The sequence below is a fragment of the Anabrus simplex genome, chromosome 5 (genome assembly GCF_040414725.1).
Source record: "Anabrus simplex isolate iqAnaSimp1 chromosome 5, ASM4041472v1, whole genome shotgun sequence".
NCBI classification, from domain to species: domain Eukaryota; kingdom Metazoa; phylum Arthropoda; class Insecta; order Orthoptera; family Tettigoniidae; genus Anabrus; species Anabrus simplex.
Genome location: NC_090269.1, coordinates 19,932,235 through 19,957,570, shown reverse-complemented (window position 1 = coordinate 19,957,570; position 25,336 = coordinate 19,932,235). Strand labels below are relative to the sequence as shown.

Below are 25,336 nucleotides of genomic sequence, written 5' to 3'. Positions count from 1 at the left end.
CATCGGACTGAGTCAGGATCGAACCTGCCAAGTTGGAGTCAGAAGGCCTGTGCCTCAATAGTCTGAGTCACTCAGCCCGGCACCTGTAATTGTAACTGCAATTATAATACTAATTTAAATCCTGGCTAATGAAGTATGCCCTTCCCAAAATCGTCTCAATTAATTACAACTGTAAACGTACCAGTACAGCTATCCAGTAACACAGGTTACCACACAGACCTCAGCTGCCCTAGGTACATGGGGCCGTCATCCACAATTCCTCCTCTCCCTTAAATAAAGCAAAAACAGCATATTATTAAAACTAATGTCTCGAAAGCTAAATTAAAACATAGACATTTGAGAAACTTGTTTCCAAAAGGTATAAAATCCAAAGTTAAAATTTACAGGAGAGAAGAAAAACGTTCAGAGTGTAAAATTTCAACTAGAAATTCATTTTAACACTTTCATTATATTCAAACAGAATAAATGCGTTATTGTACAAAGTAGTTCTGTTAAAACTTCTGCAGTTTAAGAAATATTCATGAAACTAGGATGGATCTGGATTTTTTTTTTTTTTTGGCACTGAAACTCTAGTTACTTTCACCTAAAAGCCATAAATTTCACTGCAGTAATCAGAAAACTGTATTTAAATATACTTCTTTCTTTCTTTCTTAATCTGCTTACCCTCCAGGGTTGGCTTTTCCCTCGGACTCGTCATATGCCCTCACTTCACATGAACACTGCGGAGAGGTTTGGAATTTAATCCTGGCTTTTGGCACGCAATCTAGTGATTAGGAATTGTATACCACCACCTCCCCTACCCTGCCGGCCAACATTCTGAGGGTGAAAATGTTTTCGACCAACGGAACTAGAACCGGCTCTTACAGGCCATATAGACTTGACGCCACCAGGCGGGCGAAATATCATAAAATGAAGATAAAGTTGAAATGCAAGAGGACAAATTGTTGCAAATACTCCTTTATAGGAAGAGGAATTAGGCATCGGAATAATTTATCAAGAGAGAGGTTTGATAAATCTCCAACTACTTCATTTAAGAAAGGACTAGGTAAATAACTGATAGGGAATCTGCCACCTCGGAGACGGCTCTACATGCAGATTTTGATGATTGCAATATATTTTATCAGAGCTTTGACGCCGTCGTCCGTGGAAACAAAAGGCAAACCCAATAACAATGACACGTCCTTTCATATTTCACTAATTATGGTGGTGTATTCCGCATCTAATGGAGAAAATAGTAGAGGACCGTGCACCGGGAGGTACACCCCAACGCCGCGCATTCAAATTCAGCGTCTAAGGAACTCCTCTGTCGGTAAAACAGTGAAACTGAAACTACACCAACTTATAAATTTTCTCAGAAGGTGTCACCACTAAAATATGATGTAATTTTGTTATTGTGAAGTTTCCTGAACTGACTGTATTTCTACTAGTTTTGTTTGCTATCCATCAAGAAGTTTGGACATTCTTACAGAGATGACACTACCAAAAAATTATGATCACGCACCCTGGTGGGAGGTATAAGAACTTATAATTTAAATAAGTTTTGTATTCATAAGGTTTTTTTTTTACTGATTGATGTTCATTTATATTTGGGTTGGCAATATCTCCTTTTTATTTCCGCCAGTTTTGAATCTAGCCAATCCCTAATTTCTGTAATTAATTTTCTACCAATCACAGTCTTCTTCTTCGATTTTGAGTGTGACTTTTAAATTAACCAATAAATTGAGAGGGTTTGGCTAGTTTATTCGTGAAAGATCTCGAATCTTCCCTGAGGGTTTATAAACTGCGGATTTTCACGTTTCTTGGCCTATTGATCGTCATTCTTACTGAGTGTGTGTGTCAAGCAGGAGGCGGGCGACCTGTTCGTCAGCTGCTAGAACTTCTACAAGGTAACGGCCACATAACATCTTTCTTTCTTGCTAACTCCGCAGTTTAACCCGAGGGAAAGGTCCGAATTATCAACTATGTAACCTACTTTTCTAAAAATGTAACTTCTGCCGGCTAATGTAAAAACTTCATAAAATCTTTAACTGTCAATCGAGGATAAAGAGTGAAGTACCCTCTCGAGCTCCCCTTCATCTTGGTTTGAGGTGCCACGTTTTTGTAACCTTTCGTTTCGGCAATGTATTAAAGTTATTTCCATCCGTGCAACCTCAGGGCCCTATAGGTTTTAATTTTTTGGAGCTCAGTCTTCGACTCCATTCAAATTGTACTCGGGCCGTTTATTTAACCTGTTCTTTTTCACTAAGGCACTGTAGGTTGTGGTACCCCTGTATAATCATTTTCCAATTGTAAGTTGTGCCTTGAGAGGCCAAGGATTGTAAGTTGATGTTGCCTTGAGTAGGCTTGGAGAACTTAGAGCCTGTTAGCACTTTTTCAAAGTTTTTGTAAGATTAATGAATGCCTCTTGAAGGCTAGATGTTGTAATTTTAGGACCAAGTGCTCTTTGAATTAGGGGACTCCTGCCCTTGTATAAATTTGTGCTTTTTTGTAAACTTGAGCTAGGAGCTCAGGAAAAGTAAAGCGAGGGCTTGAAGCCCACGATCTGTTAAAACCACTAATCTTGTCTTTCCTAGACTTGTTTAATGATTACTACTTGTACCTGTAAAAATTGTTAAGTTTGAAATTTTTAAAAATATAACCTTCAGTTCAAGTTTTTAATTCAATTCTTGACATTGTAGTTAGACCCATTCATCCCGGCACTTTCTTTCACCTCTGCGATCCACAAATACCCCGGAACAGACCGAAATAAACAATGGACCAAATAAAGCTGACATTAATTAAAAATGAATAAATTTAAAAATGTCAGTGATCATTGGACATCAAGTGGACATCACGGAAGGTAGACCTCATGGACAATAGGGTTCAGAACTCCTTTTTCTTCCCAAAATCTCAATCTTTATTTTAGGTGTTGGTTGTGTTTGAAATTATCAGAACAAGGGAAGGGCTAGGAAAATTCCTTAGCCATATAAAAGTATGTCCTGAAGAAGTATTAATTGGCCAATTATGGCAAAGAATTTCGTTCTGAATTATTCAATTATTTTATCCCAGCTTATCGGAGGGAGAATTTGCTAAACGTTGTCTGAAATTACCGTCCAAAGCTTTTATAAACTTAATTGAATGTTTGAATATCAGTTGTAACGCGCCGCCCTCCCTTGACGTTTAATGCGGAACCGAACAGTTCGCAGAAATCCTCAAGAGCAGATTAGAGAGCATGTCACATGCAGGTTGTATACGCAACGTATTTGACACCGATTTCAAATTGGAAGCAATGTTATGCCATTCTAGTGTTCCTCAGCCGTGAAAACACCGAGCTCATATTGGATAACGAGAAGCTATTTCCGTTGAGCAGGGAAATGGAGCCATATCCGCTTTGAGAATTATCAGGGAAAAAGCACATTATGGGGACAGACTTCGCGTCATCTTCTCTCGGATCGTAGTGATATCGTTGCGGAGATGAAACATTATTTTTCAAGTGTATATTCTTCAGCTCATGTAATATCACATCACCGGATGAAAGCTGGCGAATGAGGGATATTAGGAAACCGTCAACTTTTTCAGTGAAGGAAAATATGATTATAGTCAAAACATGAGAATTTCACACTTAAGTAGTGTAATAATAATAATAATAATAATAATAATAATAATAATAATAATAATAATTCAATAAATTCCCAAAACAGGAGAATAAATTGGCTGGAGGAAACAAGAAGGTACGTGAATGAATTGAATATCGGGTAACACATCATGAAAAATCGCCAAGTCTTCAAAACCTCAGTAAATAAACACACATTCGTGCTCAAAACTAGCAGCAGGACTGGTACAAAGTAGAAGAACGGAAGAAGCAACATAGTGAGTTCAAGAAGAGATTTTGGAAGAATAGGAAGGCGAAAGTCATGAAGCCAATGAACAAGTTCCAACGCGCTCAACGAATGGGAATAACGAAACAAGAAGAAGAATAGTCCATCTTCTTCCACAGCTTTTTACCCAAAACCTGTGGGGGTCGCGAGTGCGATCTGTTTCACACATGATAATTTGGCCCAGTTTTATGGTCGCCAACTTTAAATGGAGGGATATAATCACTATTGCGTGTTTTTCTGCTGGTTGGTAGTGTGTTATGGTGTGGGACAAACACAAACCCCTAGTCTCCAAAAGCTATTAAAATTCCCGATCTGGCCGGGAACCGAACCCTGGACCCTCTGAACAGAAAGGCAGTTCGCTGACCATTTAGCCAAGAAGTCGGACGATAAGAGTAGTTGTATGTGGCTGTAATTAACAATTAATGAACGGAAAATGTCACTAACCTGACAATAAAAGATATTATGAAATGTATTCGATCCGACCAATATCAAGGACTAATGACCAGAAATGCCTCAGGACACTTACGACGGTCAACAACGATTATTTTCCTATAAATATTCTTAACGTTCAGCATCGCACTAAAGGTCTTCGGCGACGCAAGGATGGGCAAGGGCTAGAAATAGGAAGGAAATTGCCGTAGCCTTAATTAAGGTACAGCACCAGCATTTGCCTGGTGTGAAAGTGGGAAACCACGAAAATCATCTTTAGGGCTGCTGACTGTGGGATTCGAACCCACCATCTCCCGAATACAAACACACAGCTATGCGACCCTAACCCCACGACCAACTCTGCTAATCACTGCAACGGCGTAATCAACATTACATGCATTAAGATTCTACTTTCCAAATTTCGATCAAGTTAAAGCAAAGAAAAGAGCAGAGTCATCTCCGCGCAGGCCATGAAGGCCCTTGGAGGGGTGGAAGGTAAAGGTTTCCACTATCCGTAACCTCGGCACTTGGTGGGGTCTCAACGCTCGGCCAACTTTGCCCCCAGGAATTACTCATTGTTGGTGTAGGCTGAGTGAACCTTAGGACCGTGAGCACCTCAGGAAATGGACTTTCTAAAATTTTTCAATTTCGAACCCACGTCCTTCCGGGTGAACCGACCACGCCTTTACCACTTTGGCCAGGCAGCCAATTTTCGTTCAGGCAGTTACATAAAAACGACTACATTTATGAGTTTTAACAATCACTTTTAATTCATAAATATACCATACACAATATTTTCATTATATTAACTCAGGGCCTATCCAAACGCCCAAAACCTCACGCGTGCAGAAGCGTACAGGTTCTGTGCACCGTGCATCGGTCCGACTTGGCTTGGTTCGCACCAACGTTCTGTCTCGGGGCGACTCGACTAACCTCGGCTCAACTCTGCTCGGACTGAGCGCTGCAGAGCAAGTAATAATTTCGTGTGGCTATTTCTAGTCGGGTGCAGCGCTTGTAAGGCAGCCCCTCCGATGAAAGTGGGCGGCATCTGCCATGTATAGGTAACTGCATGTTATTGTGGTGGAGGATAGTGTTATGTTTGGTGTGTGAGTTGCAGGGATCAAGAAGTAAGTATAAATAACCACCTAAACGATACTTTATTAATGCCTCAGGCAAAATTGAATAATTATTAAAACTTACAGGACATGTTTCGACCACTTAGTGCTTATTGTCATAATGTTTTTCTTTTCAGTTCTTTATTTATACAGCTGAAGAGGACCACTAAGTGGTCGAAACATGTCCTGTAAGTTTTAATAATTATTCAATTTTGCCTGAGGCATTAATAAAGTATCGTTTAGGTGGTTATTTATACTTACTTCTTGATTAAACATCGATACGGTCATGAAATGGACAACTTGTAATAGTTGCAGGGATGTTGGGACAGCACAAACACCCAGTCCCCGAGCCAAGGGAATTAAAAATTTAAGGTTAAAATCTCCAACCCGGTCGGGAATCGAACTCGGGACTTTCTGGACCAAAGGCCAGCACACTAACCATGTAGCCATGCAGCTGGACTGCAGAGCAAGTGAGGAAGGGGAAACAGGCGGAGCGAGAGAGACAGGCGTAGGGAAAGAGAAAAACAGCTGTATTGCTCAAAATCGAGAAGTGGAGAGTCTGCACTCTGAACAACCTAGCGAAGTCGTGTTTTTGCACCTTGCACCGCGCAATGCACCGGTGCATGCACCCTGAGAGGCTCTTATATTAATGAAAATATAATTTACAAACACACGAACGTTTTATATTTCATAAGTACACATAACACAATATTATCCTTACATCTTTTTTACTTTATTTTCCAATCTGCTTTACGTCGCACCGACACAGATAGGTTTCATGGCGACGATGGTGGGATAGGAAAATGCTAGGAGTGGGAAGGAAGCTGCCGTGGGCTTAATTAAGGCACAGCCCCAGTATTTGCCTGGTGTATAAACGGGAATCTACGGAAAACCATCTTCAGGGCTGACGACAGTGGGATTCGAAACCACTATCCCCCGAATGCAAGCTGATAGATATGTGACCCAAACAACGCAGCCACTCGCTAGGTACGATTGCTTTTCCTTTATAAATATGCCATACTTTGTGTATTCATTGATGTGCAACCTGTGTCCCTTTTCACTACGGGGTCTGGTATGAAGTGAGGTGAATCTTCGTAGCGAGTTTTTACGACCGGATGCCCTTCCTGGCGTTAGCCGCATCAGAGGAGTTAGTGAGATGAAATGAATGACGTGATTGATATATGAAAGTAGGAAGAGAGAGAGTGAAACCGGGTGCCGGCACATAGCCTAGCCTACTCCTGCCGAATAGTACTAAGGCATCTGCTCAATGCTTTACGTCCCCACTTGACGGACGAATCACCATGAACAGTGCCATATGCCCTCACTCCATATGAGTACTGCGAAGAGGTTTGGAATTGAATTCAGGCTTGTTGGCACGACGCAATTTTGTAATTAGAAGTTGTATAGCACCACCTCTCTTGCCCTGCCAACCAACATTCTGATGGTGACAATTTTTTCGGCCAACGGGACTCGAACTGGCTAACCAAGGTGTCAGACCGTATAAACTTCACGCCTTAACAATCATAATATTGTCATTATGTTAATGAAATGTAATATACAAACTTTTGAGCACATATACATTTTATATTGCATAAATTACACACAATACAATAGTATCCTTACATCTGATAACGCATACGGTGTTGTTATTAGACTGCAATCTAGCTCATTACAATACTGTTTGTTCATGAGAAGTTTGTATCATTAATTTTTTTTTACCTCTGTTTGTACGTTTCATTTCTCTCAGTCATTGGTTTTAGGCTCCTTACTTTCATCTCTTCTATTTGATGTTCCTCGGTCAACAACATTGTTCTCTTCTCACCCCGGCGGGTATCCGGTTTGCAAAGCTGAGGGGGCTTTTATTTTCACACCCCTTGGTAACCCCTTCCTTCCACTGATATTTCCCCCTCTAATTAGTGCTATGAACATATGGCTGCCCAGGTGAACTTGCCTTTAAAACAGTAATCATCACCACTATCTCACTCCGGTAGATTTGGTGTAATACTTCCACAAACGAACAAAAATGGCACCAAAAGTAGAACCTTAGCAGATTAAGAACAATAGCCGAATATTCGAAGTACAGACAGAACGATAATAATACTATAGATCACCATTACTGGCTGCAATCTACCATGGCATTCTTTGAAACAAATGGTAATCTAGTTCATTACAATACTGAGAATACAATACTAATTCATGACATCTTCCGAATGCTGTTAAATTTTAAAAAATAAATATGTAATACAATAAACAAACAAACGAACGAACGAACAACGTCCATTAATATATTAAATGGACTTTCGCTGTGAGAATCCTTTGATATGTATATATTTTATTCATTTAAAAACATTAGTGATGTATTGCAGAGCACATTCGTGTTTGACAAATAAATAAATAATAGTTGCCTATAAATTTTCATTTGACGGTGAACAGAGCACAGTGTTGTATAGGACACGAGTTTATATCACATCTCTAATGTTTGCCAGAAAATACAGAATAATGCAGCGTTATAAATATGTGCACATTAAAACATCAAAAACTGTATGTATAGTCGAAATAAATCTCATGATCAAGGAAATCTGAGCCATTAGCTACACAACACAGAGAAATATTGATGCTTTAGAAATACGGGTGTATAGGTAGATCCTAAGTACCATCCAATTCTTCTTCTTCTTTCACCGCTTTTCCCGTGGGGTCACGGGTGAGAACTATGTCTCACATGTGGATTTGACCATGTTTTACGGTCGTATGCCCTTCCTGACGCCAACCCCATATGGAGGGCTCTAATCACGGTTACTAGACTAGCCGGTAGGGGTCACGCGCAGGCTCGCTTTGGCTGGTGACGTCATATGGCCTCCACTGCCGTACTTGCAGTGAACAAGACCCATTGTAATTGAAATTGTGCGTTTCTGTTAATGATTTGCTTGTTTTTATTTAACCACTTGATTAATATTTTTCAATTTTGTCAAATATAATTGCCAGTTGTTATGTGTAGATAATTATGTTGTAATTTATTTCAGTATTTTTCAGAGCATTATAAGTAATATAATAACATTGATTAACACGAACAATTCTAGTAGCTTTCTCAGTACTAAATTATCTTTCGCCACGCAAATAAAGTATTTACGTTTCGGTTTTCGTATTTTCTATCCATCCAGTGATTTTAGAACGATTACTAAAAATAATGAACCATGACCAATCGCACGGGATGCTTTTTACCGCTGTTTTGGCGGATTGTTAGTATTAAGTAGTATTGTAAAAACGTAACATTACATTATTGTATAAGTAATTATTTATGAATGTGTAATGGCCGGTGGAATGTTGGTGAAAAGCCCCTGAAGAAACGTCAACCTGTTCCACCATGTCAGGGTCACTCGTTTTTAGGGGAAAGAGGCTTCCCATGATGAAAATTAATTCGAATAATTTGTCAAGAGCATGATTTTGTTGTTCTACACAATTTCCATAGGCACTTTTTAAGCTGTTTGTACCACTCACGTGTACACGGGAGTTTAGGACGTCAAATCCATTATTAATAGTGATTACAGTCTCTCCTACATAGTTGAGCTCTGGAAAGTTGTGACATATTGCTTTACGCACAGTCAGTGATAACAGTTCAGCGGCTTTCCATACATTTTGCCTCTCCGTTCCAGTCACAAGAATATGCTTCATTGAAAGAGTATGCTCATATTGCAGGTCTTCGCCCTCACTTTGCATTTCAATTAATTTTGTAAATGCTTCTTTTGTAACAGATTGCCCACTTTTCAGTTGATATCCTTCCGCAGTAATTCAAGTGCATGAGGCACATCGCAAGCAAACCACATGTTACGTTCTTTACTTGATGGGTTTTCCAGCGAGGGTTTGTCCAACAAAATACTCAGATCAGTCATACATTTCCTATTTGAAGGTCCCATGTCACATACAACTGCTCTAACTTTAAATGCAGTGGTTTCTACGACTTGAATTACTTCTACTAACAGTTCTCTTGACATCGCTGTATCAAAGTTGTAGTAGTAGATAAGTTGTATCCACTTTTGAGCTAAACTTATCATTACAATGACTTGGATATTATCATGGGGTCCTCTAATAATTTCTTCATTTTACTGGGCGAGTTGGTTGTGCGGTTAGGGGCGCATGGCTGTGAGCTTGCATCCGGGAGATAGTGGGTTCGAATCCCACTGTCGGCAGTCCTGAAGACGGTTTCCCGTGGTTTCCTATTTTCACACCAGACAAATGCCAGGCCACGGCCGCTTCCTTCACATTCCTAGGCCTTTCCTGTCCCGTCGTCGCCATAAGACCTATCTGTGTCGGTGCGACGTAAAGCAAATAGCAAAAAAACAAAAAAAAGTTGATACAGACCGTAAGGTGACTGCCTTAGCAATGTCCTCAGATGACCACCTTGAGCTACTGCCGTTTACTAAAGCTTGCTGTTGACTTTTAGAAAAAGTACCCTCAAAAACTTGATCATCACTTTTCAATTTTATTATCTCGGTATTAGCTACACTAAGACGGTCCTGAAGATCCTTATTTTGCTGTTTTAAGTCACAGTTTCCTAGTCTAACTCCAATTCTGCAGTCACTTCAACAATTTTCTCATCACAGAAACATTGATGTTTACATTTGTTATCTAATTCCTTCCTGAAGATAGCATTATTAACATTTTCTGCTTCAATTGGTGCCTGCAGTCGTAAAATTTGCCGTATCTTCTTACGATGATTTCGCTTTTGTGCCCTTTTGTGCCTTTATTTCACGATCTCTACTAGACTGACACGCTAAATCATTACCTACTACTCAGTGGCAAATATAAATCTGGTGGCGGTACTGCGTCACGCCTTAAGTTACGTCTAATTGGAAGATTTAATAACTCACTCTTCAAGTCCCTTATGTAGTCCGAGTCGTCGAAGTGTACAGAGCATACACGAGCATTTTCAACAGTAAACGAATCAGCCCGTTTATAATCCACTTTAATTTAATGCCACTGTTCTTTGGAAAACGATGACATTTCATGTATAAGTCCTTCTGGTGTCTGTCGTGGTTAAAGCAACCAGCGACAGCACAACACACCATGGCACAGCAGAGAAAAATTAAATTCTTACACTGTTACGAAGGTAAACAGCATCAGTAGACTAATGGAAAGCAACCAGCGACAGCACAACACACCATGACACAGCAGAGAAAAATTAAACTCTTACACTGTTACGAAGGTAAACAGCATCAGTAGACTAATGGAACTCTGCTTGGTTTTAGCGAACTTAGGTACCGCGTGACGTCAGGAGGCGTGGCCTGCTACTGCGCAACCCAACTACCGTTTAGTCTAGTAGCCGTGGCTGTAATTACTATTGCGTGTTTCTATGGTAGTTGATAGTGCATTGTGTTGTCTGAATATGAAGAGAAAAGTGTCGGGACAAACACAAACACCCAGTCTCCGGGCCAGAAAAAACTCGACTCGGCCGGGAATCGGACCCGGGAACCTCTGAACCGAAGACCTCAACGCTGAGCATTCTGCCAGTGAGTCGGACGCTAACTACCCTCCAATTATCTGTTTTTAATATCACTACATGTCTCTCCAAGGAAAGATATCCATTACTCTTTCAATATTTTGTAGAAGAATCAGAGGCCTAGAAAAATTAATCATGCAAGTAAAGATTTTTTTCTTTTTCTTTCTTTCTTTCTTTCTTTCTTAGTCCGTATACCCTCCAAGGTTGGTTTTTCCCTTGGACTCTACCTCGGACCTCTAGGCCAGTGTCCTGGAGCGTAAGACTTTGGCTCGGGTGGGGACAACTGAGGAAGAGGACCAGTGCTTCGCCCAGGTGGCCTCACCTGCTATGCTGACCAGTTGACCTGAGGCTGAATGGACCTCGCTCCAGGCTTCGTACTACTTTTCAAATTTCGTGGAAGAGTTGGTAATCGAATTCGCGCCTCTGGGGGTGGCAGCTTATCACACTAACCACTAGATCACAGAGGCGGATGCAAGTAAAGATCAATGGAAAAAGTCCACAGAGAGAGAGAGATGTCCAAGACATTAGACAGACCAGTTAAAGACGCTCGTTTGGACATAGAGTTCGCGAAGCCTACCACGTAGCATGAGATCGAATAACCTGAACAATAACAGTTCACGCAATCGTACATATCAACATACTCTTGTTAGAGTAAAAGGACAGAAAAACAAATATCAAATATTTAGTCCAGTCTCGTCTCTAATAATGCATCAAATATTAATTTATTTTTGTAACGTGTATTGTTTTACTTTGAAGTGTTTCGTTTGCAGGCGTTAGAGAACGAACTATGGGCTATGGGCCTCTACAACAACGATGTCCCTCGACAACGATGGGATAGGAAAGGGATAAGACTTAGAAGATAGCAGTCGTCGCCATAGCAGGGTACGGAGCCCTTATTTGCTTGCTGCGAGAATTATACCTGGGGACTAAACATAAAGGCCTCAGTTCCCGGACGTGAGCTGGAAGCCAGCAGTCAATCACACCCTGCACCCTACAGAGTTAAGGAATTCTAAGTGATCCTTGTTTGGTGTGGAGAAGTTGCCAAAAACTTTCCTCCACGCTCTCTTTAGCCTTTATCCTTTCTTCGTATTGAGTGCAGTAGACGATTTGGCAATTCCGACTACAGTAGACGTCGAAAATCCTATAAGCTGCTAATAGACATCAGGCTTCTGCTGGAGAACAGTGGTGTGAGGCGAGGTCGTCATGTTTTGTCCCAAAGTATAGCAACCACGGAAATTCATCTTCAGGACCATCAAGTGTAGGTTTAAAATCTGTTATATCCCAAATATTCATTCGTTTAACAAGGAGCTACGTCTTCACAATTATTTTATGTACGCAGAAACTTGGACATTGAAAGAGACACTATAAATAAATTAGAATCCTGTGATATGTATATAAAGGCGTATATTAAAGGGGTTTTTTTGTTAGTCAAAATTATCCAAAAACTGAAATTGAGATTTTTTTCCCTAAAAGTTACCCCGTTCCTTGGGGCACATGGCGATATATTTTCTTGTCATGTGCGGCCGTTTTTAAATGTTCTGCTGAGGCATTTAAAAATTCCTTCCAAAGGCCACGCCCACTTTGTCGATTAATACCTTCGGAATTTCACTGTACTTTGTATTTCCGTTTTTTTTAATTTCTGCCAGTTTCCGTATGTATGTACACTGGGGAATATTAGAAATAAGTTAGAAATTACCCGTTATGGACGACAAATCGTCGTCGAGCAGAAAATACCTTCTTTCGTTTCTGAGGAATATTTCAGGCAACGGGGTCTACTCAGGCTCGGGAAGTCAACTGAGTATAAGGGGGTTCGATTCCCATCTCAACCATCCTTGAATTAGTTTTCCGTGGTTTCCCACTTCTCCTCCAGGCAAGTGCCGGAATGGTACCTAACTTGAGCCCACGGCCGCTTCTTTTCCTCTTCCTTATCTATCCCTTCGAATCTTCCCATCCCCCCACAAGGCCCCTCTTCAGCTTAGCAGGTGAGGCCGCCTGGATGAGTTTCTGGTCCTCCTCCCCAGTTTCTACCCCGACCCAAAGTCTCACGCTCCAGGACACTGCCCTTCAGGCGGTAGACGTGGGATTCCTCGCAGACTCCGGGGGAAACACCAACCCTGGAAGTCAAACGGATAATGAAATATGTCAGGCTTAAAATTTCAACTTCGTTCAGCGTGTTAGGTTTTTTTATTTTACTGGTTTACATCGCACCGACACAGATAGGTCTTGTGGCGACTAGAAACGCGGGTCCGGAAGGAACAAAGTAACCTCATTTTATCGAAAAGAAAAATATTCTCCGCCAATCCGATTGCGCCATTGTTTCTTTATATAAAATGAAAATCATCCGTAATTTTTGTCGGTATAATTTAGATGCACTGTGGGCGAGGTACTGGTCCTCCTACCCAGTTTCTACCCCGACCCAAAGTCTCACGCTCTAGGACACTGGAATCCGTGCTATGTCGTCTACTCGCCTGGGATGGTGAAGTATCCTTCCTACCAATGTCGAACCACGGAATGCCAGAACTTTTTCGAAAGAGTGAAAAACTGGTTCGTTGATGTAACTGTGGACCTATCTTCATATATTTCTCGCGTTCAAGCACTCTTTACAGTCAACCTACTCTTCCTGCATACGTTACCTCAAACTTAAAGGCATTAAAGGCGACCACCTATACAGTATACAATATCCCTAATCATCTTTATAACAAGAGGCCGTAACACTTTTGTTCTTCTTCTTTTTCTTCTTCTTCTTCTTCAAATGCCATATGCGTTCCCCCCAGACGTTGACGATCACCCTGGAGAAAGCCCCGCTTTCTTTAGCAAATTTGAAGAGTAGTTCAGTGTTTTGGAGCCATGATATCGGTGGTCGCTTGCCTTCTATATTGCATCGTAATATCAGGAGTAGTATCCTGTACTTCCTGTCTCATAGAACATAGCCTAAAATAAGCTGTTTTCCTGGATTTGATTATGTTCGACAGTACTCACTCTGCTCTAGCTCTCCTTCATTATTTGTCACGAAATCTATCCAGGGTATTCTGAGCATTCTCCTATGTAACCACATTTCAAAAGCTTCTAACCTATTCATGGATGAAGCGTTGACAGTCCATCTCTCTGTTCCATGTAGCAGTGTTGACCAAATGTAACATTCTAACAGCTGTTACCTGAGTTTGAGTTTAGATTATTATCACAAAAGAATGGCCTCATCATTTGAAAAGATGATCAAGAAATCTCAATACCATGACATTAGGCCCCGTAAATCTGCATTCTTCCAGCCAAGTACCTAAGAACGTACTTGTGTTTGCAGGTGTATGCTTTTAATATTTTTGTACGTTTCATTCTTCCTTCTTCCATCTTTTTTCTCTTTCTTTCTCGTCAGTATTCTATAACATTCAAATCGATGCAAATGTTCCTGAACCTAGATTCAGTTGATTATCACACAAACCGCAAAACTGGCACCCCGTAATTCTCCTGCATCCTTTCTCCAGTCCCTTCAACTGAAACGTGTTTAATCCCATGTAGCATTCAAAATTTTTATACTGATATGTATGCAACATACATATCCTTGTGTGTCTTTCAGATGATTAAAATAATATCAGAACATATCCTATGGCTTCACATTGTAGGCACGTACGTGGTGAGTAAATATATAGGTAGAGTATTAAATGTTCCACAAGTATTTCACACGAATCCATTAAAGCGATAGTGTGATACAGATCGTTAGCCGTGAGCTTACATTTGTCAGATGGCGGATTCCAACCACTCCATCTGCAACCCTGAAGATCGTTTTCCGTAGACTTCCATTTTCACTCCAGGCAAATACGGAGGTGTGCCTAAATTAAGGCCACGGTTGCTTCTTTCCCTTTTCTCATCTCCGCATTGTCGAAATTCTGCTAATGTTAGAGAGACGTTAAACATACAATAGGGCCGATGACCTGGATGTTTGGCCCTTTACAAAACAGTCATCTTTATCATAAACATCATCAAAAACAGAAAAACAAGGATATTCAGAGATTGCGAGAACATACTTACTGGTTTTTACCAGCATCTATTAATATTACATATATCTGAAATTGCTTCTCTTCGGTTAATCACCGGTGATATAACAATAGGCCTATTGTGAATTTTGGAAGTTCAGATATACAGTACAGATGATGCAGATGATTAGGGGCGTAACGTTAGAGCCTGCAGGGCGGGCCCGGACCTTTACGAGGCCCCGCAGACCCTAGCCTAATGTTACTCTACACGGAAATTGTCAGGGCAGTTTCGTTAAATAATTCGCTTTTACAATTTGCACGTAGAGAAACTGCTATTTGGTTGCATCTAGCAGCAGTCATTATAACTGCATTGAGTGTAACACAGCACAGCTCGCCGTCTCTCGCAACACTGCGACAGGCCCCTCGCAAAAGACCTGCACCAAATTATTTAAAAATAATGTTAGCAATGAAATTTGGTGCCGAAATACCACATGATAGTATAACATATATTTTCTTGATGTGCAGTGCACAAGACATCGTATTATGCACAAATTTTGCTGAACATTTAACTTTTGTTACACATTCATTCAACAACAATCTATAATGCCAATAAGAAATTTGTGTAGTACAACGAGCTAGAATAACATAGAGAGGCGAAAGCGCTAACTGGCTGAAGCCAATTGAACGAACGTCCGCCACGTTTTCAGTGCTCACATAAGCAAGGGGGCGTGGTTCTCGAATGACGAAAAATGTTCAAAATACGCATTTTAGAATCACTGGTGCAAAATTAAAGACTGTTGCGGAAAGCTTAAAGCATTGATAATTACAGAGTGCGAATAGTTTCACTTCATCCTCATTGCGACGCGAGGCCAACACCACGATCACGTGATTGTAGGGTAATTCGAAAAGGATATAAGGAGAATCGTCATACTTTCACGTACGAACAGGCCATGAAATAGGAACCCTGCTTGGCTGTTGTGGTTAAGCATTAATTGTCAGAAAAACCGTGGACATAATTTGATATTTATGACGGAAATCCTTAAAACGAAAGGGACCTGCGATAGGTTACAACCTCATTCTGATCAGAAACGTATTACATCCCCATGAGTACCACTATAATGGTCTAATGTAATTACGAATATTTATTATAATGTAGGGGACACATCATTGTTTCCCACCAAGGTATCGTACTGGCATTACATTTTTTAAATACTTGTTTAATGTCACATTAACACATCGAAGGTGTTCGGCAACGAAGAGATGGGAAACATGGTAACACGGCGGCCGTGGTCTTAATTAAGATACAGCCTGATGTGAAAATGGGAAACCACGGAAAACCTTCTTCAGAGCTGCCGACGGTGGGATTCGAACCGACTATTTCCCAAATGGAAGCTCACAGCACCCCACTATGGGTGTGGGCGGTAGAATAACAAGCACGGTATCCCCTGTCTATAGTAAGGGGCGACAAAAAGGTGACCCAGGGGATCTTCACTTGGAAGCGTGGGTTGGCGGTCACGTGGCACTTAGTTGAGTCCAGGCATTGCTTCCACTTACTTGTGCCAGGCCCCTCACTTTCATATATCTTATCCGACCTCCCTTGGTCAACTCTTGTTCTTTTCCGACCCCGACGGCATTAGCTTTTCTAATCCTAGGGAGTATATAATTTTCATGGCCTTCGTGGCCGACATATTAATATTTCTGAGCGTCGGACCCCTTCCATGTTTTCCCTTTGATTAGTGTTAACAGAGGATGGTTGCCCAACTGTACTTCCTGTTAAAACAATAATCATCACCACCACCAACAACCTCACAGCTGCGCGACCCTAACCGCACGGTAAACTCGTTCGGTACTGGGTTTACTAGATGAAAGTTGTCCGTTATGAAGTGTAGCCTAATTTTAAACATTAATGCGACTGACATCTACAATAAACACTTAATAAATTTCGCAAACAACAGTAGAATACTGTATTTACTATGTTTGGTGTACGTTTGACTGGAATAGGCCTACATCAAACCAATGCCCAAGCACAAAACATAGAAAGTGAGATATAGCCTTCAGGACCATAATGGAGAAAAAAAAGCTGAATATCAAACTTCAATGAATTACAGAGAGCCTCCGTGGCTCAGGCAGCAGCGCGCCAGCCTCTCACCGCTGGGTTCCGTGGTTTAAATCCCGGTCACTCCACGTGAGATTTGTGCTGGACAAAGCGGAGGCGGGACGGGTTTTTCTCCGGGTACTCCGGTTTTTCCTGTCATATTTCATTCCAGCAACACTCTCCAATATCATTTCATTTCATCTGTTATTCATTAATCATTGCCCCAGAGGAGTGCGACAGGCTTCGGCAGTCGGCACAATTCCTATCCTCGCCGCTAAATGGGGGTTTCATTCATTCCATTCCTGACCCGGTCGAATGACTGGAAACAGGCTTTGGATTTTCAGTGAATCACATGCCCACAACAGATGGCTACAATAATGAACTCTCAAGGCCAAAGGATAAACAGGTACCAAGAAACCATCATTTGTAAGTCGCAAAAAGAGAACATTATCAATCACTATACATACGCAAGCATACGGCTGGCATTCTTGAAAGCGAGGCTCTAACTTTTCTTTTCTTAAAACTTAAGATGTTCAATCGATACGCACAGTCTCCTCTCCCTGTCAGCTGATCTTATGTTCTCGTGTCAACTCGCTTTCTTTTGACAACTCGAAACATGGCTGCCCCATTATGAACTTACCTTCGTAAGGAGCGCTGCTGTCTGGCATACATCCCCTCTATGTTATTCTAGCTCTTTGGTATTCATTTGCAAGCGAGATCCCTCTGCACGAAGTTAATCAAGGTACGTAGAATACAAGGTAGGGATCACGAGAGAGGTGCGCAGTGGCAAAGCAGAGCTGTGACGTCACGCAGGACCCTCGCGTTGAATCTGCTCTGAGTGAGGTAGAGGTAGTTCGAGTAAGAATCGCTGTGCACGCAGAAGCTAGGTGCTAATAATACACGATAGTAACATATCTGTGGTGTATAAGAAACCGTGTGTGTTTATTTTATGAGATAAAACGTAAAAATCAGTAATAATGTACACTTTTCAGTATGCTTTGTCATGCCATTGCAGGCTGCACAAATCATAGCAGGCACGCGAAGGAACGAAACATACACTTTCATGAATTCCCTAAAACCACTGACGTAAATAAATGGTGACAGAAGTAATCAAGACATTATCGAAAGCTATCTTTCTCAGCTTCGAGGCTTCGGAAGGCTTTATGACGATCCTCTTCCGACAGCTGTGACGCGAAAGGTGAAATCATTGCTTCTAGCCTCAATGCTTCCAAGGCGATAAGAAATTCCAACTGTTCTCCGGAAGATAATGAAATATTTCGCCCAAATATGTACTGATGAACTCGATCAAAACTCGGATATCGTGTGCCAGTCTAAGGCCAGCGTTGAGCCCACAACATCCTATTTTTTATCGGAGGATGAGCAAGGGTTCGTTAAAGCCCTTGAAGATCTAGTAAAACAGCTCGAGGGGAGTCGTGAAACCAAGGAGCTGCCTGAAGACTTCACTGGCTATATAGCTTTTAGGATAAAGAAGAACCTCGATATAGAAAGTAATTACGGAGAGAAAACAGGTCAAACTACAAGGGATGGAAATTAAATTTCAAAAAGATATATATATTTTTTTTTTATTTTTTTTTTATTTTTTTTTTTTTTTTTTTTTTGCAAGTTGCTTTACGTCGCACCAACACAGGTAGGTCTTACGGCGACGATGGGACAGAAAAGGGCTAGAAGTGGGAAGGAAGCGGTCGTGGCCTTAATTAAGTTACAGCCCCAGCATTTGCTTGGTATGAAAATGGGAAACCACGGAAAACCATCTTCAGGGCTGCCGACAGTGGGGTTCGAACCCAATTTTCCGAATACCGGATACTGGCCGCACTTAAGCGACTACAGCTATCGAGCTCGGTAGTTTCAATTTTACCACGGGAAAGAACTGAAAGAGGGTTCTAACATCATCACAAACCTTACGGATATCCTGAAAAAGACATTCTCCGAAATTTATGAGCTTGCAAGTTGCTTCGTGAGAAGCCGTTCTTTTATTCCAATGGACGCTTTAAACAAAAGTAAGACATTGAAGAGACCGGGTTTCTGTTAATACAACACCGATAAAGAAAGAAGAAAAGCAAAGAAATTCCACTGATGCTATGGATAAGTGTGTTTTGTTATATATATTTTTAATATCAGCATTATTCTTTGTGTATAACATACCCGTTATTTTTTTATGAAAGGCAATTTATTATGTTGTATATGAAACCAGTGCTAAGAATGTTGATATACAGGCTCATGAATATGGCCTATCTAATGTTAACGTGGAATTTGTCATTTCTTGGCACTTGCAGGAAAACATTTACTGTACTGTTTGTATTGTGGACAGTTTCTTAAAATTTGCTGTTTGTGTTGTTGACGGTGTATATAGTTTCCCAATACTGCTTGTAACAACGGACATATTTCTTGCAGTCATCAAGTTTTATGTTCGAGTCTGTAACAATTAGAGCCCCTTGTTATTGTTATCATAGGTGTTGAGAACATGAACATATGGAATGGCCATTCCACTGCTATCACAGTCTTAGCATTGGTACATCCTTTTATACAGATCGAAATACTTCAGAAACGCTGCTGGATTCACACTGTATTTGATCTCCTATTATTATCTCCTGTTATTACTCTACTGTAGTAGTGAAGTGGAATGCATTTTCTTAGGTGATGTTAAAATATCAATGAAGTTATCTCTGACTTGTGGCTAAAACAGAATAGCTTACAGCTGTGTATTAGCCTACCTCATATAGAGGACAAGGCGCTGAGGGTTCAAGTGACGTCATCGCCACCCAAGCTTGGTGGGGAGACCTGCGCGTGATCCCTACCTCTTACTCTAACTACCTTGGAAGTTAATAATAGACAAGCAGCCATCGGATGCAGATCGAGCAGGCAGTGGACTAGGCTTATCAGTTGTGCGGTTTGATTGTTTCAAGCTTTATTTGAACAGATTTTATTTAATTTTTTTCGTATACTTTTTGGTATTTTAATCGAATAAATTAATATGACTGTCAAAATGGTGTGAAGAGGCCGGTTTGGAAGTTAACAAAGAGAAAACAGTAGTGATGGTTTTTAGAAGAGGAGGAAAACGAGCGGCTGCAGATACTTTCTATTTTGAAGATTCTCTTCTAAATTCTGTGAACTCTTTCAAATACCTTGGAATAACTCTCCAAATGAACGGCAAAACATTCTCAGCTCACGTGAAAGAAAGATCTCTTGCAGCAATAATAGCAATAAATGATATAGAGCACATCGATCTATTATCAATTGAGACAGCAATGAAACTGTTTCATCTAAAGATTACTCCAATTGCAACTTACGGTTTAGAACTAATATGGACCTTCTCGAAAAAGAAAGACCTAAAGGAATTAGAAAGGGTTAAAGCTACCTTCCTTAAACGAATCCTTTGTGTGTCCAAATACACGCCTTCGAGACTTGTTTACGAACTGACAAGAGAACTGTTTATCATCGAAGACCTACGGTTTTCTATGACCCTGCAATCGACGACAGAATACCAAGACTTCCTGCGTAATTTGAAATTTAAAAAGACCGAAATATGGAGTGACTTCTACACAACCGACGCAATGACTACAACTGACTGGCAACAAAGTTGTTTTGAACTGAGACACGCGGTGACTCGTGCAGCGGTCCAAAGCCTGTTTCCTGCTTTCACGATCCGAATAGTGACTGTGTATGTCGATGGTGCAATAGACTTTGTGGCCGTTACCACGCTTTGGAGTGCCCAAAGAGAGCCTACTCTCTGAAAAGTCTCTGTAGTGAATAGTGCTATGTATTCTATTCTTTTATTTGACCATTGGTTGCAATAAAGATTCATTATTAATATGACTGAAACTTCCGTATCGGCTACAAAGTATAGTTACTGAAAAATGAAACAAATTAAAGTGGTTTAATTCCAGGATCCGCCGGCTGTCTGACGTCATAGGCGACGACATTGGGAGGATGAGATTTACCCCTTTGTTTGTATAACTTGACAATATATTGCATTGCTTTTACCTGCTGTAATTAAATGTATATTCGTTATTTATAGATGTTACATTTTATTTGAAGGGGCCCGAATTTTTATTTTGGCAGGCGGGTCTGTATGGTATACGTTACGCCCCTTCAGATGATGCAGCATAATTATGCATTATTCTCTGTTTTGTAACAGTAAAGTACGGCCAAACTTTTAGGACACATTCCTCATACGTAGAAGAAGAAAAATATGGTCATGGGTCAGGAAACGCTTTATTTCCATATTAAAACTCATTTTTCTCCAACTCTGTATAGTACATTAATCATGAGAAACACACAGGAACAGAACGCACCAGCATACCGGTACTATATGAAATTCTTCCGTAGGTGAGATGTTCAAAATGCCCTCCGTTAGCGGACGAAGATTCTCTGTCAGTCAGTCAATCAGTCAACAATGATCTGCATTTAGGGCAGTCGCCCAGGTGGCAGATTTCCTATCTGTTATTTTCCTAGACTTTTCTTAAATAATTGCAAAGAATTTGGAAATTTAATTAACATCTCCCTTGGTAAATTATTCCAATCCCTAACGTCCCTAGCTATAAATTAATATTTGACCCAATTTCTTCTCTTGAATTCCAGGTTTATCTTCAAATTGTGATATTTCCTGATTTTAAAAACACCACTAAAACTTATTCGTCTACTAATGACTTTCAGCGCCATCTCTCCACTCACAGCTCGGGATATACCATTTAGTCAAGCAGCTCGTCTCCTTTCTCCCGAGTCTTCCCAGCTCAAACTTTACAACATTTTCGTAACGCTACTTTTTTGTCGGAAGTCGCCCAGAACAAATCGGGCTGTTTTTCTTTGGACTCTCTCCAGTTCTTGAATCAAATAATCCTGGTGAAGGTCCCATACACTGGAACTATACTCTAGTTGGGGTCTTACCAGAGACTTATAAGCCCTCTCCTTTACATCCTTACTACAACCCCTAAATATTCTCATAATCATGAGCAGAGGTCTATACCCTTTATTTACAATCCCATTTATGTGATTACCCCAATGAAGATCTTTCCTTATATTAACACCTTATAGTGATCCCCATAAGGAACTTTCTCCCCATCAATGCAGTTATTAAAACTGAACCCCCTGTGGGTGGGGGCGGTAGAATAACACCCACGGTATCCTCTGCCTGTCGTAAGAGGCGACTAAAAGAGGCCCCAGGGGCTCTGAACTTTGGAGTGTGGGTTGGCGACCACGGGGCCCTTAGCTGAGCCCTTGCATTGCTTCCACTTACTTGTGTCAGGCTCCTCACTTTCATATATCCTATCCGGCCTCTCTTGGTCAACTCTTGTTCTTTTCCGACCCCGACGCTATTACGTTTGCGAGGGCTTCGCCCTTCGTGGCCCTTGCCTTCCTTTGGCCGATATCTTCATTTTTCGAAGTGTCGGACCCCTTCCATTTTTCCCTCTGATTAGTGTTATATAGAGGATGGTTGCCTAGTTGTACTTCCTCTTAAAACAATAATCACCACCACCACCACTATTAAAACTGAGAGGTCTTTTCCTATTAGTGAAACTCACAACCTGACTTTTAACCCCATTTATCATCATACCATTGCCTGCTGTCCATATCACAATATTGTCCAGGTTATTTTGAAGTTACAATCTTGTAACCCGATGGAACGCGACGGTGGGTTGATGAAGTACATCAGGGAAGGCGGCCGGACATATGGCCAACCACTCGATTCCACTTAGTGCTGAGGTTATGAATAGTAGAAGCCTTTACCCTCCACTCCCTCATGGGCCTTCATGATATCTACGGAGACTGTTTTGCTACGCAACAAAAGAGAGTTAAACCGAGCTCGATAGCTGCAGTCGCTTAAGTGCGGCCAGTATCCAGTATTCGGGAGATAGTGGATTCGAACCCCACTGTCGGCAGCCTTGAATATGTTTTTCCGTGGTTTCTCATTTTCACACCAGGCAAGTGCTGGCGCTGTACCTTAATTAAGGCCACGGCCGCTTCCTTCCTACTCCTAGCCTCTTCCTGCTCCATTGTCACCATAACATCTATCTGTGCCGGAGCGACGCAAAGCAACTTGTAAAAAAAAAAAAGAGAGAGTTAAAATAACAAGATATCTCGTGTGACCATGTTGTAACATATTTCTTTCTCAGAGAAGTGTGTTTTGTGTGTTTTATGTTGAAATTGCTGGGCGTAATTCGTAACTCATGTGCGGAAAGAAATCCGTTCTTCCATCTGGAACCATCATATATTATGTTTTCTAAGATTCACTGTTTCTTCTGTTTGTTTCAGATTTGTGATTGGGCAGTACGTCACGGTTCATGGTGACGTAATCAGCCATGTGAACATCAGCCAAGTGATGGTAGAAGATGGAGGAGAATACACATGCACAGCCGAGAACAGAGCGGGCAAGTCATCGCACTCCGCACGTCTCAATGTATACGGTAAGTTCAAGTCCTGCACACAGAGCCGAAGTCTTCAAGGACATTTATCGTGCATGCCACATTTCGCGTCAGCATCAGCCATGTGAGTTAAGAAAATAATACCAACAAGGATACTACAACACTTCCAAAACCTCCTTGTAACATTATGTGGAATGTAGAATGAGAGATGTCAGCATTAGCCATGTCCGTGTGAGTTATGGAAATCGTGGTGTGGGGAGCCAAATGAAGTGTTACCTCCGCTACCGATGTGGCGACATATTCAATTGCTGGGCAAGGAGAGGTATACTGTGGACGGTACAAAGGGGGAAGGTATAAATAGCAATGTACAAGCAGTCAGGAAAATACAAGGACACTAGGGGATGAACAAGAATTGGCAACTTCGGATGAACAAAATTGATGTATTGAAGCACAAGACACAACAAGTTAGGAATAGTAAAGCACCAAAATATCGAAAGATTAGAACACTTTACACAACAAACCACGAAGGAAATTTTACGAAGATCAGTGATAGTGACAATTTGGATTTCAACCGAATAAGTTCATTTTAGAATTACATTCATTAAGCAGAAAAGATGTCTCCCAACCAGCTGTACAACGTGAAATAAGGCCTTCGTTGCTCCCTTCTTGCCTTTTTTATTGACAACTTCTGCATAATTTCACAGAATACGACTTTTTTTTTCTTACATTCTGCTATGATCATCTGCTTCTCATTATCTTTCACTCTATATAGCATCCTTTTTACTTTTCTTAGTCAATAATCAGCTTCTAAATGCTTCATCTGATGTTGGTAAACTAAACTTAAAATTTCCCTCCCGTTTCCCCTTCTTTCTTTCTTTCTTTCTTTCTTTCTTTCTTTCTTTCTTTCTTAATCCATTTACCCTCCAGGGTTGGATTTCCCCTCAGAATCAGCGATGGATCCCACCTCTACCGCCTCAAGGCCAGTGTCGTGGAGCGTGAGACTTTGGATCGGGGAGATACAACTGGGAGGTGGACCAATACCTCGCCCATGTGGCCTCACCTGCTATGCTGAATAGGGGCCTAGTGGGGGGATGGAACGATCAGAAGGGATAGACAAGAAAGAGGGAAGTTAGATATCATCCCGGCATTTGCCTGGAAGAGAAGTGGGAAACCACGGAAAACCACTTCTAGAAAGGCTGAGGTGGGAATCGAACTCGGGCCTCCGGGGATGGCAGCTAATCACACTAACCACTACAGAGGCGGACTTCCACTTCTTGCCAATATTTTACTATATTTTACAATATTTTACTACCATTCTAGCTGCATCTGCTTCACATAGCATTCTAATTCCATTATTATCTTCCTTTCTGGTAGACCCACTATTATCTTAAAAACGTATTACTTATTAGGCCTGCATCTAGTTCTTTGCGGCTTTCTTCAGTGCTCCATACTCCTACCCCCAAACAATATTCTGGAATGTACAAGCGAATTTAGAATAGGCCTATCTATGTGCATCTTTGGCATCTTCCTCTCCAAACATCTCGTGCGAGATAAAGCTGCCAGCCCTTTCATTTTTCTAGCCTACAGATAAGAGCCCCCGTGGTTCAGGTGGCAGCGCGCCAGCCTCTCACCCTCAAATCCCGGTCAATCCATGTGAGATTTGTGTTGGACAAAGCCGAGGTGGGACAGGTTTTTCTCCAGGTATTCCCGTTTCCCCTGTCATCTTTCATTCCAGCAACACTCTCCAATATCATTTAATTTCATCTGTCAGTCATTAATCATTGTCCCAGAGCAGCGCGACAGGCTTCGGCAGCCGGTACCATTCCTGTCCTCGCCGCAAAATGAGGGCTTAATTCATTCCATTCCTGGCCCGGTCGAGTGACTGGAAATAGGCTGTAGATGTTCATTTTCATATTACAGGTAACCTTAATATACAGGCTTATTCAGCTAAGTTGTCCGCCTCAAATATCTCCTGATCCGTTGAAAATATATATATAT

The 25,336-nt window shown here is 41.2% G+C and overlaps 1 protein-coding gene across 1 annotated transcript in view; it reads left to right on the top strand.

The window, feature by feature from the left end:
• The window catches only part of LOC136874332 (cell adhesion molecule Dscam2), a 1,095,748-nt gene that overhangs the window by 824,985 nt on the left and 245,427 nt on the right, over window positions 1-25,336 (top strand). The window contains exon 7 of the mRNA XM_068227756.1: window positions 23,229-23,380. Within this exon, the coding sequence (XP_068083857.1) occupies window positions 23,229-23,380 (152 nt within the window). The remainder of the gene's footprint in view (window positions 1-23,228; window positions 23,381-25,336) is intronic.